General features: G+C 44.9%; 1 protein-coding gene across 2 annotated transcripts in view; it reads right to left on the minus strand.

The window, feature by feature from the left end:
* Positions 1-16,214, minus strand: part of camkmt (calmodulin-lysine N-methyltransferase) — a 432,111-nt gene that overhangs the window by 394,506 nt on the left and 21,391 nt on the right. Inside the window, exon 3 of one of the 2 annotated variants that reach the window (XM_072510908.1) lies at positions 16,048-16,106. In XM_072510908.1, coding sequence (XP_072367009.1) covers positions 16,048-16,106 — 59 coding nt within the window. Of the gene's footprint in view, positions 1-16,047; positions 16,113-16,214 lie in introns of both variants that reach the window. The other variant, XM_072510901.1, reaches the window with a different exon arrangement.

Raw genomic sequence — 16,214 nt, forward strand, 5'->3', positions numbered from 1 at the left:
GTCGTCAGGTATCGAATGATACCACCACAAGTTTCAACCGGCTATCGATCAAAGAGCCAAATACCAGTTAGTTAGTTCAAGGTCAAGGGTACTTTATTTACACACAATTAGTCATGCAACATAAACACTGCTAGTTAACTACACCTATCAGCTAAGACAACCTGTACTTAACTTCGGGCACCCGGCTTAGGTCAGAAAACAGTGGCCGCTGTTCAATTCTGGATCTCTCGCGTTCGAAGGAGTAACTGCTGCTCAGCTGGGCTCACCTGCCTGGTAGCGAGCATTGAACTTGGACTCGCTTCTGGTGTTGCTGCAATTGGCGATGGCCGTGACCGGGGTACCGAGGCCAAGAGGGCGCCAAGAGAGAGCGAACATATGGCGAACTCTTCTTCTTATACTCGGGGGTTTTCGCGCTCTTTTAGGCAGTCCTTCGATTTGGGCCTTACTAATTGGGTGATCCCTGATCACTCCGTTCGATTCCTTAGCCAATAAATGGGCGGGGATCTGGATGGCTGGGCATGTCCTAAGTGGTCACTGACCCCGTTGTTTGCATTTCCCTTGAACAGGGAGTGGCGCTGAAATGTCTGGGACAGTCCCGGTTGCTTGAGTACCTTTGTTTTGGTGAAGATGGGCCATCAAATGTTAATCGGCCCCATTAAAATGCTAATTGGACGGAGTTTCGATACCGTCTGGACTTTTTGCTGACAAATATGCATTTCAGGCTCTGACCCTGCCTGAGTCTTGGCTTGTCCATTTTACCCGCCAGGCTTTGCGAGTTTCTCTGTACCTAGTTGGAAGTGGCCATCCCAGATAGCTACAGAGGCTTCAAAAGGGCTTCAACAGGTGAAGTGAATAGGTTAGAACATGGCAGATGGGATATGTGAAGAAGTGTGAAGTTATTCACTTTGAAAGAAAAAAACAGAATGGCAGAATATTTCTCAAATGATGAGGTTGGGAAGTGTGGATGTTCAAAGGGACCTAGGTGCCCTTGTTCATGAGTCACTAAAAGTTACCATGCAGGTGGGGAAAGCAATTAGAAAGGCAAATGGTGTGTTAGCCTTCATTGCCAGGGGATTTTAGTTCAGGAGTAAAGATGTCTTGCTGCAATTGTATAAAGCCTTGGTGAGACCTCATCTGGAGTACTGTGTATAGTTTTGGTCCCCTTATCTAAGCAGTGATATTCTCGCCATAGACGGAGTGCAGCAGAAGTTTATCAAATTAATCCCGAGGATGGTGGGATTGTCCTTATGACAAGAGATTGGGGAGATTGATGTGGGGTGACCTCATTTAAACTTAGAAAATTCTTACAGAGTGGATTTGGATCAGTTGGTGAGTCTAAAACCAGGGGACATAATTACAGGATAAGGAGTAGGCCATTTAAGTTTGCGATGAGGCGGAATTTCTTCACTCAAGAGGGTGGTGAATCTTTGGAATTCTCTACCCCGGACGGGGTTGTGGAAGCTCAATCATTGAGCATGTTCAAAAAACAAAAAACAGGATTGGTAGAATTCTGGAGGCAAGTGACATTAAGAGATGTGGAGAAAGTGTGGGAAAGCAGCATCGAGGTAGATGATCAGCCTTGGTCTAGTTGAATGGCAGAGCAAGTTCAACGGGCTGAATGGCCTACTATGTTCCTAAATCACACCATATTAATGAAATAAAATAAAACTAATTTCAAAAGGAGATTGATAACTTTCCATGGCATACCCATTTTAATTTCTCATCTTTTAAAAATAAATTTAGAGTACCCAATTCATTTTTTCCAATTAAGGGGCAATTTAGCGTGGCCAATCCACCTCCCCTGCACATCTTTGGGTTGTGGGGGCGAAATCCACGCAAACACAGGGAGAATGTGCAAACTCCACACGGACAGTGACCCAGAGTTGGGATCGAACCTGGGACCTCGGCGCCAGGGGGCAGCAGTGCTAACCACTGTGCCAATGTGCTGCCCTTTTAAGTTCTCATCTTGCCACCTATTTCCAAGCTGATACCTCCTTCCAGATACCCTTCTGGTGTCTCCTGGCATGCAACACACACATCCCATGCTCTTGTGTTATTGCCTTTCATGCATATTTGACCCTCTGCCTCCACGATAGCCAATTCCTTTACTTCTTATAGTATGTACTGCTGCACTCTTGTGTCAAAACCTTTGCTCTGAAAATCTTGATCTGTAAATTATAACTTGCATTTTCAGCCCTATGCTTCCACTTTTAACAGCAGCAGATTAACTGGACCACATTATTTATATGGGTTAAGCCGCTATTTGACTAGTTGAGCAACATTCTTGCAGGTATTTACTGATTGGCATTAATTGTGCTTTACTTTGGCATTAGCTGTGCTTTACTTTAAGTACATCTAATCTTCTGGAAAGCACATACAATAAATTTGCCATTATCATAAAAAGTCCATAAAAATGCAAACATCCAAGGAATTTTAGTGATCCGTTCAATACACTGTTTTGGCAGAGAAAACAATTGTAGCTGCCAAATCTTTCTAATCCTCAATTGAACAATATTTACCTGCATGGTTAAGATTTTAAGCCAGTTGTTAGCATCAATAAAAGAGGAGAAACAAGCATCCAATTGTTTAAGCACTCAAAATCATGACCCCACTGGTAGATGCAAGGTATCTTCCAGATGTCCAAAGGTGTGCAGGTTAGGTAGGAGTGATGGGGATGGGGGGTCCTCTTTCAGAGGGGGGTGGTGGTGGCTGGGTAGGGTGCTCTTTCAGAGGGTCGGTGCAGACTCAATTGTCCGAATGGCCTCCTTTTGCACTGTAGAAATTCTGCGTTTCTACTTCGGGCAAACTTAAATTCCATTGTTTAGAACATTTCAAAATCCTTTGAAATAATCAACTGAATCAATCTCCAATAATAAAAACAGAAGATGTTAGATAAACTCAGCAGATCTGGCAACATCTGTGGAGAGAGAAACAGAGTTAAACTTTTGTGTCTACAGCCTCTTCAGAGTTAAAGAGAAAGAGAAATGCGATGGATATACTGTTTAAGAGAAGGTGAAACAAAACAGAAGATCAGGGATAGAGAGCTCGGGAGAGATTTGACAAAAGTATCATGGGCACAAGACAAAGGGACGGTTAAAAGCTAAAGAAGGTGCTGAGTGGCATAAAGGTTAGACAGCAGAATGTGTTAATAGCAGAACAAGGGTCAGCACTCTATGAAAGCAAAACCTAAGAACAAGTGACAGTGGCCCTGTTGGGATGGGGTGTTGGGACAACAACATTTGATTTAAAAAGGAGGTCAAGATGGAGCAGAGAGTTCATGGTCTGAAGTTGTTGGCTCAATTAAGTCCACAGGTTGTAAAGTGCCTCAAAGGAAGATGAGGGTTCAGTTGCGTTGGGCTTCACTGGAACATTGCAGCAGGCCAAGGATGGACATGTGGGCATGAGAGCAAGATGCTGAGTTGAAATGGCTAACGGCAGAAATGCTTGCAGACTGAGTGAAGGTGTTCCGCAAAGCGGTCACCCAGTCTGCATTTCGTCTCCCCAATGTGGGGGAGAACGCATTGGGAGCAGCGAATACAGTAGACCAAGTTGAAGGAGATTCAAGTGAACCGTGGCTTAACCTTAGGGCCTTGAAGTGAGGAGAGGGGAGGTGAAGAGACGTTGCACTTTCTACGATTGCATGGGAAGGGGATGAGGAGTTATGGGTAATGGAAGAGTGGACTAGGGTGTCATGGAGGGAACGGTCTCCATCGTCCCCCTATTTACAAATGTAGATTGCAAACTTTGCTGTAATATTAGCTCAGATATTCCAGTCTTTGGATAGTTGCATTCCAGGAGGTATCTTGAAAGACACACTGAGGTACCCCAGAAGAGTAGAGTGGCACAGTGGCTAGACTTGCTGCCTCACAGTGCCGGGAACACGGATTCGATTCCAACCTTCGGTGACTGTCTGTGTGGAGTCTGCATGTTCTCCCGGTGTCTGCGTGGGTTTCCTCCGGTTGCTCCGGTTTCCCCCCACAGCCCAAAGGTGTTCAGGTTAGGTGGATTGGACACGCTAAATTGCCCCTTCGTGTCCAAAAAGGTTACGTGGGGTGACAGTGTTACAGGGATAGGACGGTCGAGTGGGCCGCGGTTAGGGTGCTCTTTCGGAGGGACAGTGCAGACTCGATGGGCCGAATGGCTTCCTTCTGCACTTAGGAATCGATTCTATGTGCTGGAGGACCCCTCGGAAGTCTGAGTTAGTCAGGGACTTTGCAGGGTTGTATTAGGCTTCACTGCTTTAGAGGGAGTGCAGCTAAAGTTTTACTAGACTGATTCCTGGGATGGCAGGACAGATGTTTGAGGAGTGACTGAATCGGTCAGGATTGTATTCGCTGCAGTTCAGATAAATGAGGGGGGGACTCATAGAAACCTATATAATTCTAACAGGAATAGACAGGGTAGATGCAGGAAGGATGGGCGGGATTCTCCGTTTTAGCGGTAGTGTTGACACCGTCGTAAACGCCGGAGCGTTTTACGACGCCGTCATCAGGCCGCTAGGAGCAGCAATCCCCCAACCCACAGGGGGCCACCACGGCACTGGAGCGCCTCACGCAGCTCCAGCTGCCGATACAGGCCCCAGCACTTACGACCGCAGGTCCGTGCATGCGCACCACGGCCGTCTCCGTGCCGGCCCTCGCGCAACATGGCGGAGCCCTACAGGGGCCCTGCGCGGAGGAACATAGCCGCCCCCCCCCCCCCGGAATGAACCCGCCCGCCAATCGGTAGCCCCGATCGCGGGCCTGGCCACTATGGAGGCCCCCCCCGGAGTCGGATCCTCCCTGCCCCCCAACAGGACGGCCCCCGCAGCCAGAACGCTGAGGTCCCGCCGGGAAGGACCACACACAAACGACACTGGCGGGACTTGGCGGAACTCGAGCGCGGAGAATCGTCCGGGGCGGGGGCACATTCAGCAGCCCCCGACCGGCGCCGCGGCGACCGCACCGGCGCGATTGGTGCCGATTCTCCAGTCGCCGGAGAATAGGTGGCCCGGCGTCGCAGCGGCATGGCGCGATTCGCGCCCCACCACCCCAGCGATTCTCCGAACCGCCGTGGGATCGGAGAATCCCGCCTGATATTCCTGATGGTGGGTGTGTCCAGAGCCAGGAATCACAGTCTGCGGATCCAGCGAAGACTATTTAGGACAGATGAGGAGAATTTCTTCACTCAAGAGAGTGGCGAGCCTGTGGAATTCGTTACCACAGGATGTAGTTGAGACCAAAATTTTGTATGGTTTCAAGAAGCAGTTAGATATAGCACTTAGGGCTGTTGAGTTGGATGATCCGCCTGATCATAATGAATGGCAGAGCAGACTCGAAGGGCCAAATGATCTCCTCCTGCTCCTATTTACTATGTTTCTATGTATGCAGGCCATATGGTGAAAGTGTTCCCACAGTGCTGTTTGGAAGGGAGTTCCAGGATTTTAATCCAGCAACAATGAAGGAACAGTGATATGCTTCCAAGTCAGGGAGGTGGTGGCATAGTGGTATTGTCAATGGACTAGTAATCCAGTGAACAAGGTTATGCTCCGGGGGCCCGGATTCAAATCACACCATGACAAATGGTGAAATTTGACTTGAATAAAAATCTGAAATTAAATGTCCAATGATGACCATGAAACAATTGTCGATTGGGAAGGAAATCTGCGATCCTTACCTAGTCTAGTTTACATAACATCCAACTCCAGACCCACAGCAATGTGGTTGACTCTTAAATGCCCTGCGAAATGGCGTGGCCAGCCACTCTGTTGCATCAAACTGCTGAAAAATCTAAAGGGAATTAAACCAAACAGACAGCAATGGCAACATTTTGGAGAGCTATCTTACATACTAGTCAAACAGCAGCTTGACACAGTCACACTCACAGAATCAGACCTTACAGATAATGCCCCAGACACCACCCTCACCATCCCTGGGACAGACCCAGCAGAGGTGGTGGCATAGTGATATACAGTCGCGAGGGAGTTGCCGAGAGCCCTCAGTATCAACTCTGGACCCCATGGAGTCTCATGGCATTAGGTCAAACATGGGTAAGGAAACCTGCTGCTGATCACCATGTACCGCAGACCCCTCTGATGAATCAGTGCTCCTCCATCTTGAACACTACTTGGGGGAATTACTTGAGGGTGGCAAGGATGTAAAATGTACTTTGAGTGGGAGATATGACTGTCCATCACCAAGCGTGACTCAGTAACACCGTCCATCACCAAGAGTGACTCAGTAACACCAAGACAGGCCAAGGGGGCCAGGTTCTAAAGGACATAGCTGCTATATGCTGGGTCTGCGGCGGGTAGTGAGGGAACCAACAAGAAGGAAAATCAATTTTAAAAACAAAATTCCAATTAAAGGCAATGTAGCATGGCCAATCCACCTAACCTGCACATCTTTTAGGTTGTGGGGGTGAGACCTACGCAGACACTGAGAGAATTGTCAAACTCCACACAGACAGTGACATGGGTCCGGGATCGAACCCAGGTCCTCAGCGCCATGAGGCAGCAGTGCTAACCACTAAACCAACAGACCACTCGGGGAAAATCAGACTTGATCTCATCCTCACCAACCTGCCTGCCGCAGGTATACTCCGTCCATTACAGTAATGATGGGAGTCTTCACATTGAAGATAGTGTTATGTAGCACTATCACCGTACTAAGTGAGATTGATCTCCGGCTTGGGCCACTGTCTGTGCGGAGTCTGCACGTTCTCCCCGTGTCTGCGTGGGTTTCCTCCGGGCGCTCCGGTTTCCTCCCACAGTCCAATGGCATTACCATCACTGAATCCCCAACTAACAACATCTTGGGGGTTACCATTGATCAGAAACTGAACTGGACGGGCAGCACGGTGGCGCAGTGGTTAGTGCTGCTGCCTCACGGCGCCGAGATCCCAGGTTCAATCCCGGCTCTGGGTCACTGGCCATGTGGAGTTTGCACCTTCTCCCAGTGTTTGCATCGGTTTCGCCCCCGCAACCCAAAAAATGAGCAGGGTAGGTGCATTGGCCATGCTTAATTGCCCCTTAATTGGAAAAATTAATTGGGTACTCTAAATTTTTTTTTAAAAAAGAAAAGAAACTGAACTGGACTAGCCACATAAATGCTGTGGTGACAAGAGCAGGTCAGAGACTCGGACTCTGGCAGCAAATAACCCACATCCTTACTCCCCAAAACATTTCCACCATCTACAAGGCACAAGTCCAAAGTGCGATGTAAGACTCCCCACTTGCCAGGATGAGTGGAGCTCCAACAACACTCAAAAATCTTGACACCATTCAGGACAAAGCAGCTCGCTTGATTATTTGCCCGAACCTGCTGCTTGCAGATACATACTGTTCCATTATCTACGGTGTGCAGTGGCAGCGCGGTGGCACAGTGGTTAGCACTGCTTCCTCACGACGCCAAGGACCCAGGTACGATCTCGGCCCCGGGTCACTGTCTGTGTGGAGTTTGCACATTCTCCCGGTGTTTGCATGGGTCTCATCCCCACAACCCAAAGATGTACAAGGTAGCTGGATTGGCCACGCTAAATTGCCCCTTAATTTAAAAAAAACAACAAGAAATCGAAGGTGTGTGATAATCAACAAATGTCCTCGCCTCTGGTCTAATGATGGAAAGAAGGTTTCTGATCAAACAAATGAAAATGGTTGGCTCAAGGATACTTCCCTGAAGAATCTCTGTAATGATGTCCTGGTACTTGAACAGCCTGAACCATCTTCCTTTGCAATATGTATGACTCCAGCCAGTGGAGGGTTCTCCCCACCACACCCTGATTCTCACTGTCTTTAATTCCACGAGGGCTCCTTGATGCCACACTTGGTCATATGCTGTCTTGATGTCAAGGGAAGTCACTCTCACTTCACCTCTGGAATTCATCTCTTTTATCCATGTTTGGACAAGGCTGTAATGAAGTCTGAGGTAGGGTGGCGCTGAGCGTTTTTTTTGGTGAGCGCTGTCCACAACACCTTCAATCATTTTTCTGAGGTATGACAGTATGTTAGACGTTTAGCTGCTGTTGTATAAAGAGTCAAAGGTTCTGCTCATTTTCACAAACACCTTTATTTTACTTTAACAGACTCTGCACAAAACTCTATCATCACATCACCTGACACAAAGGCCACCTGAAGCCTCTTTACATATCAGTGTCAATTATTGGATACTTAACATAAATGAGACAACTAATTGGAATATATCTTAACCCATTACTTAACACCGTATGCAGCTGCAGCATTGACTGGCCAGGTTGGATTTCTCTTGCTTATGGACAGGGAATGCCTGGACTACTTTTCACACCATCATGTAGATGCTAGTGTCGTACCTGTACTTGAACGGCTCAGTTGGAGGCTCAGCTGGTTCTGGAGCAAAGCTTCAGCCCTACAGTGGAACATTTTCAGGGCCCATAGTCATCGCCATATTCAGGATCCTCAGCTGTTTCTTGACTTAAAGTGAGGTGAATCAAATTGGTTGCAGATTGGCTTCTTTGATGGTGGGGCCCTCAAGAGGAGGCCGTGTTGAATGATCTGATTGCGTTTCGGACGGAGGATGGTTGCAAACACTTCAGCCTCATCTTTTGCACTGACATGCTGGGCTCCGCCTCATTAAGAGAAGTTGTTCATGAAGCCTCTTCCTCATGTTACTTGCTGAAACGTTCGTCACTACCATGACTGGATGTGGCAGAATTGCAGTGCTTTCAGCTGATCCATTGGTTGTGAGATGACTTAGCTCTGTCGAGGACATATTGCTTCCACTGGTTAGCTTTGCAGACTGGCACCTGATTTAAAATATATATATGGAAGCCCTGACGCTTGGTATGGTCTTCTACACTCCTCATTGAATCAGAGTTGACCCCCTGGCTTGATGGTAATGGTAGAGTGAAGGATATGCTGGGTCAGGAAGTTGCAGATTATGGTGCAATACAATTCTGCTGATGATGGTCCACAGCACCTCATGGTTGCTCACTTTTGAGCTGCTCAATCTGTTCTACATGGATCCCAATTAGCACAATCATAGTGCCCAGTCAACATGATAGAGGGGTGGGGTGTCCTCAGTGCAAAGCTCGGACTTTGTCTCAGAGGGCTGGGCGATGAGCACTTCTGGCTATAGAGTCAGGAGCAGATGCAACTTCTGCAGGGAGACTAGTGGGGACAAAGTCAAGGCGATCTTCCCTCATGTTGGTTCACCCAATCACCTGCCACAAGCCCAATATAGAGCTAAGATCTCCGGGACTCAGACAGCTCAGTCAGTCATCAGTGCTACCGAGCCATTCTTGGTGATGGACTGCTCCAAATATAGTCAGAAACTTAAGGTTTGCTATAAAACATGAAGGAATAAGCTTTTCTTTTTTAAAAAAAACCTTTGGTTTGTATAATCCACTACACAAATTACTGTAATTTTTAAAATAGCATTAACTCGGTGAACACAAGGGTCACTATGCCAAATTATTCTAAAGGCAAAATTAGTTCAGAGCGGGGGGGGGGAACTTTGTAAATGCCAGCACTGTCAAAGAGTAAGACTGCAAGGCTTTCTCTTAAAACAAAATATAAATGTATTGCCATCAAGTAGTAAAGCTCACTGAACGTTTACAAGAACATGAGTGTTGCAACTCAATTACCCTTTGTATTTGCTGAAAGGCATATTGCTTAAAGATTATATTGGTGGCAACTGACTTCATTATTGCTGGAGATGGTATTTTATGAAGCAGCAGGAGCTAATCTCTGATGCAAGTGATGACATGAATTTGAGACATTCGGTCTGAAAAAAACTGCGCAACAAAAAAGGCGACTATGTTTTCAGCAAATCATATAATGCAGCACAATACATGTCAGATATTATTTCTCATAAGATTTCAGTTCTTAATATACATTTCTATTTGGCAAAATTCAAATCATGATAACCTGGTGTTTAAAATATCTATCCCCACCCCACCACCATATAAATGCTCAGCAGCCACACTACACCTGAAGGAGTAATTCAAACCTATCCTGCCCAACAATCCAGTCTATATTTTGTAACAATGGATTCCCTAACTAGCTGGAAGATGAGGATTACTGTACCAGAGAATTATACACTTCATTTGAAAAAAAAAAGAAAAATAATTGTTTCATAAAACTATATAATCAGCCCCAGGATTTAATAACATGATGATTATGACAGTGAAACAGATATTCATAAGACAATGCATGCATAGTGTTTGATCACAGGGTTATTTCAGAAGTACTAAACATCCTATTCTCATGAGAGATGAAGTTGGGAGGTAATTATGTCGCACTCTAGCATGAGACGCAACCGTGTAATTAAGAGCTAACAGCGTAATGTTCCTTGCATTATGTTGGTGAGTCTCAGTAAGTGGAGAAATTGGAAGTGTTGGAGAAATTCGAAGTGTTTTTGGAGAGGGCTTTAATTACTGGATTAAGTGCTTTTGCAGCTTGAGTGCATATGCGGTATGATCGGGTTTTTCTTTGGTTCCCCCAATCAACTCTCATCCTTTCGCGCCGGACTACAGTTCCGCAGGCTTTCATCACCCTCCAGAGCCTCTTTCCATTTGAAATTCTTCACATGTGAGCATACACAATTAATCTTGACAGACTGTTTCAAACATATAGGGTATAATATCCACATAAACACAGCATTTTAAAGTGTAAATCACTAAGCGAATCACAAAGCAATTTTTAAAACCGATGAAAGTTTCTGCCTTTACCACCCTTTCAGGTACTGTTCCAGACATGCACCAAACACTGGGTGAAAAAGTTTCCCCTCAACTCCACTCGACCAATTACTTTAAATCTATGCCAAGCGGTTATTGATCTCGCTGCTAACCCCTCATATCCACTCTATCCAGGCCCCTCATAATTTTATGCAATTAATTCTTTCCTCAGTACTCCTCTGCTCCAAAGAAAAGAAGTCCTGCCTATCTGATCTTTCTTCGATGCTAAAAAGGAGGCATATGACATGCATAAGCAGTTGGGATCAAGTGTATCCTTTGAAGAGTGTAGAGGTTGTCAGAGTTGAGTTAAGAGAGAAATCAGGAGGGCAAAAAGGGGACATGAGATTGCTTTGGCAGATAAGGCAAAGGAGAATCCAAAGAGTTTTTACAGATACATAAAGGGCAAAAGAGTAACTAGGGAGAGAGTAGGACCTGTTAAGGATCTACAAGGTCATCTATGTGCGGATCCATAAGAGACGGGTGAGATTCTAAATGAATATTTCTAATTGGTTTTACTATTGAGAAAGGCATGGATGTTAGGGAACTTGAGGAAATAAATAGTGATGGCTTGAGGAGTGTACATATTACAGAGAAGGAGGTGCTGGAAGTCGTAAAGCGGGTCAAGGTAGATAAACCCCGGGACCTGATGAAACCTATCCCAGGACATTATCGGAGGCTAGGGAGGCAATTGCGGGTTCCCTAGCAGAAATATTTGAATCGTCGACAGCCACGGGTGAAGTACCTGAAGATGGGAGGGTAGCAAATGTTGTGCCTTTGTTTAAGAAGGCCACAGGGAAAAGCCTGGGAATTACAGACCAGTGAGCCTAATGTCTGTGGTGGGTAAGTTGTTAGAAGGTATTCTGAGAGACAGGATCTACAGGCATTTAGAGAGGCAAGGACTGATTAGGGATGGTCAACATGGCTTTGTGAGTGGGAAATCATGATTCACAAATTTGATTGAGTTTTTTGAAGGGATAACCAAGAAGGTAGATGAGGGCAATGCAGTCGACGCTGTATACATGGACTTTAGCAAGGCCTTTGACAAGGTACCGCATGGTAGGTTGGTGCAAAAGGTTAAATCTCACAGGATTCAGGGTGAGGTAGCCAGTTGGATACAAAACTAGCTTGACGACAGAAAACAAAAGGTGGTTGTAGAGGATTGTTTTTCAAAGTGGAAGCCTGTGATCAGCGGTGTGCCTCAGGGATCAGTGCTGGGCCCACTGTTATTTGTTAATTTATATTAATGATTTGAAAAATGAAATGAAAATGAAATGAAAATCGCTTATTGTCACAAGTAGGCTTCAAATGAAGTTACTGTGAAAAGCCCCTAGTCGACACATTCCGGCGCCTGTTCGGGGAGGCTGGTACGGGAATTTAAGAGGCCTGGTTAATAAGTTTGCAGATGACACCAGGATTGGAGGCATAGTGGGCAGTGAAGAAGGTTATCTAGGATCGCAAAGGGATCTTGACCAATTCGGCCATGGGTCGATGAATGGCAGATGGAGTTTAATTTAGATAAATGTGAGGTGATATTGAATCGGGGCAGGACCTACAGTTAATGGTAGGGGGTTGGGGAGAATTATAGAACAAAGATCTAAGAGTACAGGTTCATAGCTCCTTGAAAGTGGAATCACAGGTGGACAGGGTGGTGAAGAAGGCATTCGGCATGCTTGGTTTCATTGGTCAGAACATTGAATACAGGGGTTGGGACGTCTTGTTGAAGTTGTACAAGACATTAGCAAGGCCACACTTGGAATACTGTGTGCAGTTCTGGTCACCCGATTACAGAAAGGATATTATTAAACTAGAAAGAATGCAGAAAAGATTTACTAGGATGCTACCCGGACTTGATGGTTTGAAGTAAAAGGAGAGGCTGGATAGACTGGGACTTTTTTCCCTTATAGAGGTCTATTAAATAATGAGGGGCATAGATATCTTTCAACATCTTTCCCCAAAGGTAGGGGAGTCTAAAATTGGAGGGCATAGGTTTAAGGTGAGAGCGGAGATATACAAAAAGGTCCAGAGGGACAATTTTTTCATACAGAGGGTGGTGAGTGTCTGGGGCGAGGTGCCAGAGGCAGTAGTAGAGATGGGTACAATTTTGGCTTTCAAAAATCATTTAGACAGTAATATGGGTAAAATGGGAATAGAAGGATATGGGCCAAGTGCGGGCAATTGGGACTAGCTTAGTGGTAAACACTGGGAGGCAAAGACAAGTTGGGCCGATGGGCCTGTTTCCATGCTGTAAACCTCTATGACTATGACTCTAGTGGAATCACATATTTCCTGTCAACTGGTGACAAGAACTATATGCAGTACTCCAGCTCTGGTTTAACTAGTGTTTTAAATAGATCTATCCTGACCTTCCTTCTCCAACATCCATTGCCTTGGCTAATAAAGAAGAGTCCCATATACCTTTTTTATTTATTCTTGGCATTTGAGCGCTCCCATAGCTAATGCTTTCTTATCAACTTATCTACCTGTCCTGTTCCTTCGGTAATCAGTGGGCATGCAGTCCAAGGCCCCTCTGCTATTTACACTTCATACTAACCTACCATTTGCTGTAGAATCCTGTGCCTTATTTTCCCTACCCTAGTGCATTACCTCACAAGTCTTGCATTGAATTGCATTTGTAATTTTTCAGTTCTGTTGACGAGCCCATTGATACTTCCCTGCAGTCTATAGCTTTCTTCCTCAATATCAATATCAGCGGCACAGCGACACAATGGACAGCACACTGACACAGTGGTTAACACTGCTGTCTCACAGCGCCAGGGATACAGGTTTGATTCCAGCCTTGGGTGACTGTCTGTGTGGAGTTTGCACGTTCTCCCCATGTCGCCGTTGAATTTCTTCTGGGTGCTCCGGTTTCCTCACACAGTCCAAAGACGTGTAGGTTAGATGGATTGGCCATGGTCAATGCGCAGGGTTACGGGGTAGGGCAGGGAAGTGGGTCGAGGTAGATTGCTTTTTCGGAGGATCAGTGAAGTCTAGATGGGCCGAATGGCCTCCTTCTTCACTGTAGGTATTCTATAGAATATCAACCGCACAACCAGTTTTTGTATCATCTTCAAATTTCTGTATCATGCCACCTATATGCACGATGAATAGTTGATAAGTACCATGGAAGACGGAGTCCTGTGGAACATCACTGGAACAAGTCACAAAAACATTCACTGACTTTCTGCGTCCTGCCACTGAGCCAATTTTAGATTCAACTTGCAATTATGCCTTGGATCCCACGGGCATTTAATTTTTTGATTACTCTTCGACTTTGGGCCTTACCAAATTCCTTCTCCTTAACCAATGTCTGCTGCACTCTTCCTCTTTTGTGGAGGCAGACACAGTGTTCCCTCTAAGCTGCGAGTCGAACAAGGCCACACACCTAAATTATTAAAGCCACGCACATCCTGATGATTAAATGAGGTTCACTGCCAATCTAGCCCACGAGCAAAGAACTGGTACGACTTCCCCTTGGCAGGAAATTAACAGACGAGTGTCATGGGAATGTCACTTTAAGAAATGTTTGTCTGTTCAAGTGGCTGCAGTGATGTCAGAGTGTGGGTGGAGCTGAGCTCTGGCTCTGCTTTTTAGTTTCGCTTTGAGGAAAAGCTTGGGTGTGTCTGTGTTTTTTGGTTTCGTTTTAATGTTGGAGCTGAAGCCAGCCAAAGAAGGTGTAATTTCGATCTCTCTGCCATCTAAAGACTATCTCTAGATCATTTGGTGAATTCAGAGTGATAACTGCTCTCAGTAGAGAATTTAAACCTGATATGCTTCTGTTAAAAGGTTTTTTGTCTTATGGATGTTAAAAGGAAAGTTTAAGGATTAATTAGAATGTTGCATTCTTTGGGGGCTGTATTTGAATTGATGGTTGCTAAGCTGTTCACTGTATGTTTTAAAAAGGTTAACTGAGTTCATAGAATAAACATCGTTTTGCTTTAAAAATTACTTTTAAATTTCTTCTGCACCACACCTGTAGAGTGGGCCTTGTGCTCCCCATACCACAATCTAGTAAAGTCGTGGGTCAGGTGAACTCCATGATACACTTTGGGGTTCTCTGAACCCTGGCCCATAACAAGAGTCAAACCTAACAAAGTTAATTAGGTGAAATTAAAAGCCGAAATTTGCTCATGTAAGTTGCTGGAATCGAGAGCGATGTAGTCTTTGTCTTTCCCACAAACCACTCGCCAACCCTTCTACTCGCCACTTCCCTCCCCGACCCTCCATGCTCGCAGCCTTCTCGCTCCCTCCCTCCTTCTTGAATCACTATCCAACACTTGTAGGCAATCACAAGTGCAGGTGAAATTTTCTACTTCCCATTCAGAATATCACTATCAATTCAGTGCCAGGTCATGTTGGTTAATGGGCAGATTGGTGTGGTGGTGCATGCTCAGCAACTGAACAACTATTGCCACAAACCCATTTTCCAGGCAATAAAGAGCATTCAACCTATAAGACAATGTGCTAATTAATTCACTGTACCGCCCAGTTGTTCCCACCCCAATAAGAAAACTTAAACCATTGCTCTGGACTGGAAAGTTTCAACTTACCCTGTTTGAAAAAGACATTTCAATGCACAGTCCCACTCTCATTGTGCCCCTTCCACTGGCATCCACCTCCAAATCACCTGAACAATTGTATTCAATGTCCCAAACATACAAAGATGTGGAATGGTTTTCTCAAAAGTCCAATAATGGTGCTATAAAAACATTCAACTAAGGTGTTGTTTTAGCTCAGAAGGACTTTGATGTATTCAGGCTGTCTCTGTAATACATTTCTTGGTTCTAAAAATCTGTTACTGTACAATCATGATTCTGTTCAACAGCATAACCATGCATCCCATCCAAAATACACCTCCAAAATAAAACAATGCACACGGCGACTATTCTTAAACCCAAAGTCATCAAAAATTACGCATACACACAGACAACCACAAAAACACAATAGACTAATACAAAGAAATTAGGCATATAGAAAAAAAAAAGGTGCTGCATATTTATAAATTTGAAAGCTGCAAAACAATCTTCCTTAAATCATATTATTAACCGATACGTGAAACTATGTGTTGGTGAAGTAACAGGTCAAAACAAGTAAACACATTTACAGTGTAATCAATTCCAGCATTAAAAAGGCACTGTTTTGTCATGAAGACTTTGACCATATTTTCATTTGCCAATTAACTTGGCATACAAACCCAATCTGCATTACTCATGACATAACACCGTGGAAACACCACTGCCGTGAAATGACACAGTGATCTTTCTTTCCATGATACAGACGGTGCCTCTTTAAGAAAACTGCAATGAGTTTTCCCCCCAACATCACACCACATTTGAACATAAAATGAAATGAACTCACAGACATTTCCTGTGTTGTCAAAACTGGTGAGAACATCTTCAACATTCAGAGGGCCAACACTGTGTCTTAACAAAGTAAATGGTTGTTAAGTACAAAATCTTCCCATGATGAAAGATTTTTAAAAATCAAGTCCTAATCTATATTTGTCAATTATTATTATACAAACT

The sequence above is a fragment of the Scyliorhinus torazame genome, chromosome 1 (genome assembly GCF_047496885.1).
Source record: "Scyliorhinus torazame isolate Kashiwa2021f chromosome 1, sScyTor2.1, whole genome shotgun sequence".
Lineage (NCBI taxonomy): Eukaryota > Metazoa > Chordata > Chondrichthyes > Carcharhiniformes > Scyliorhinidae > Scyliorhinus > Scyliorhinus torazame.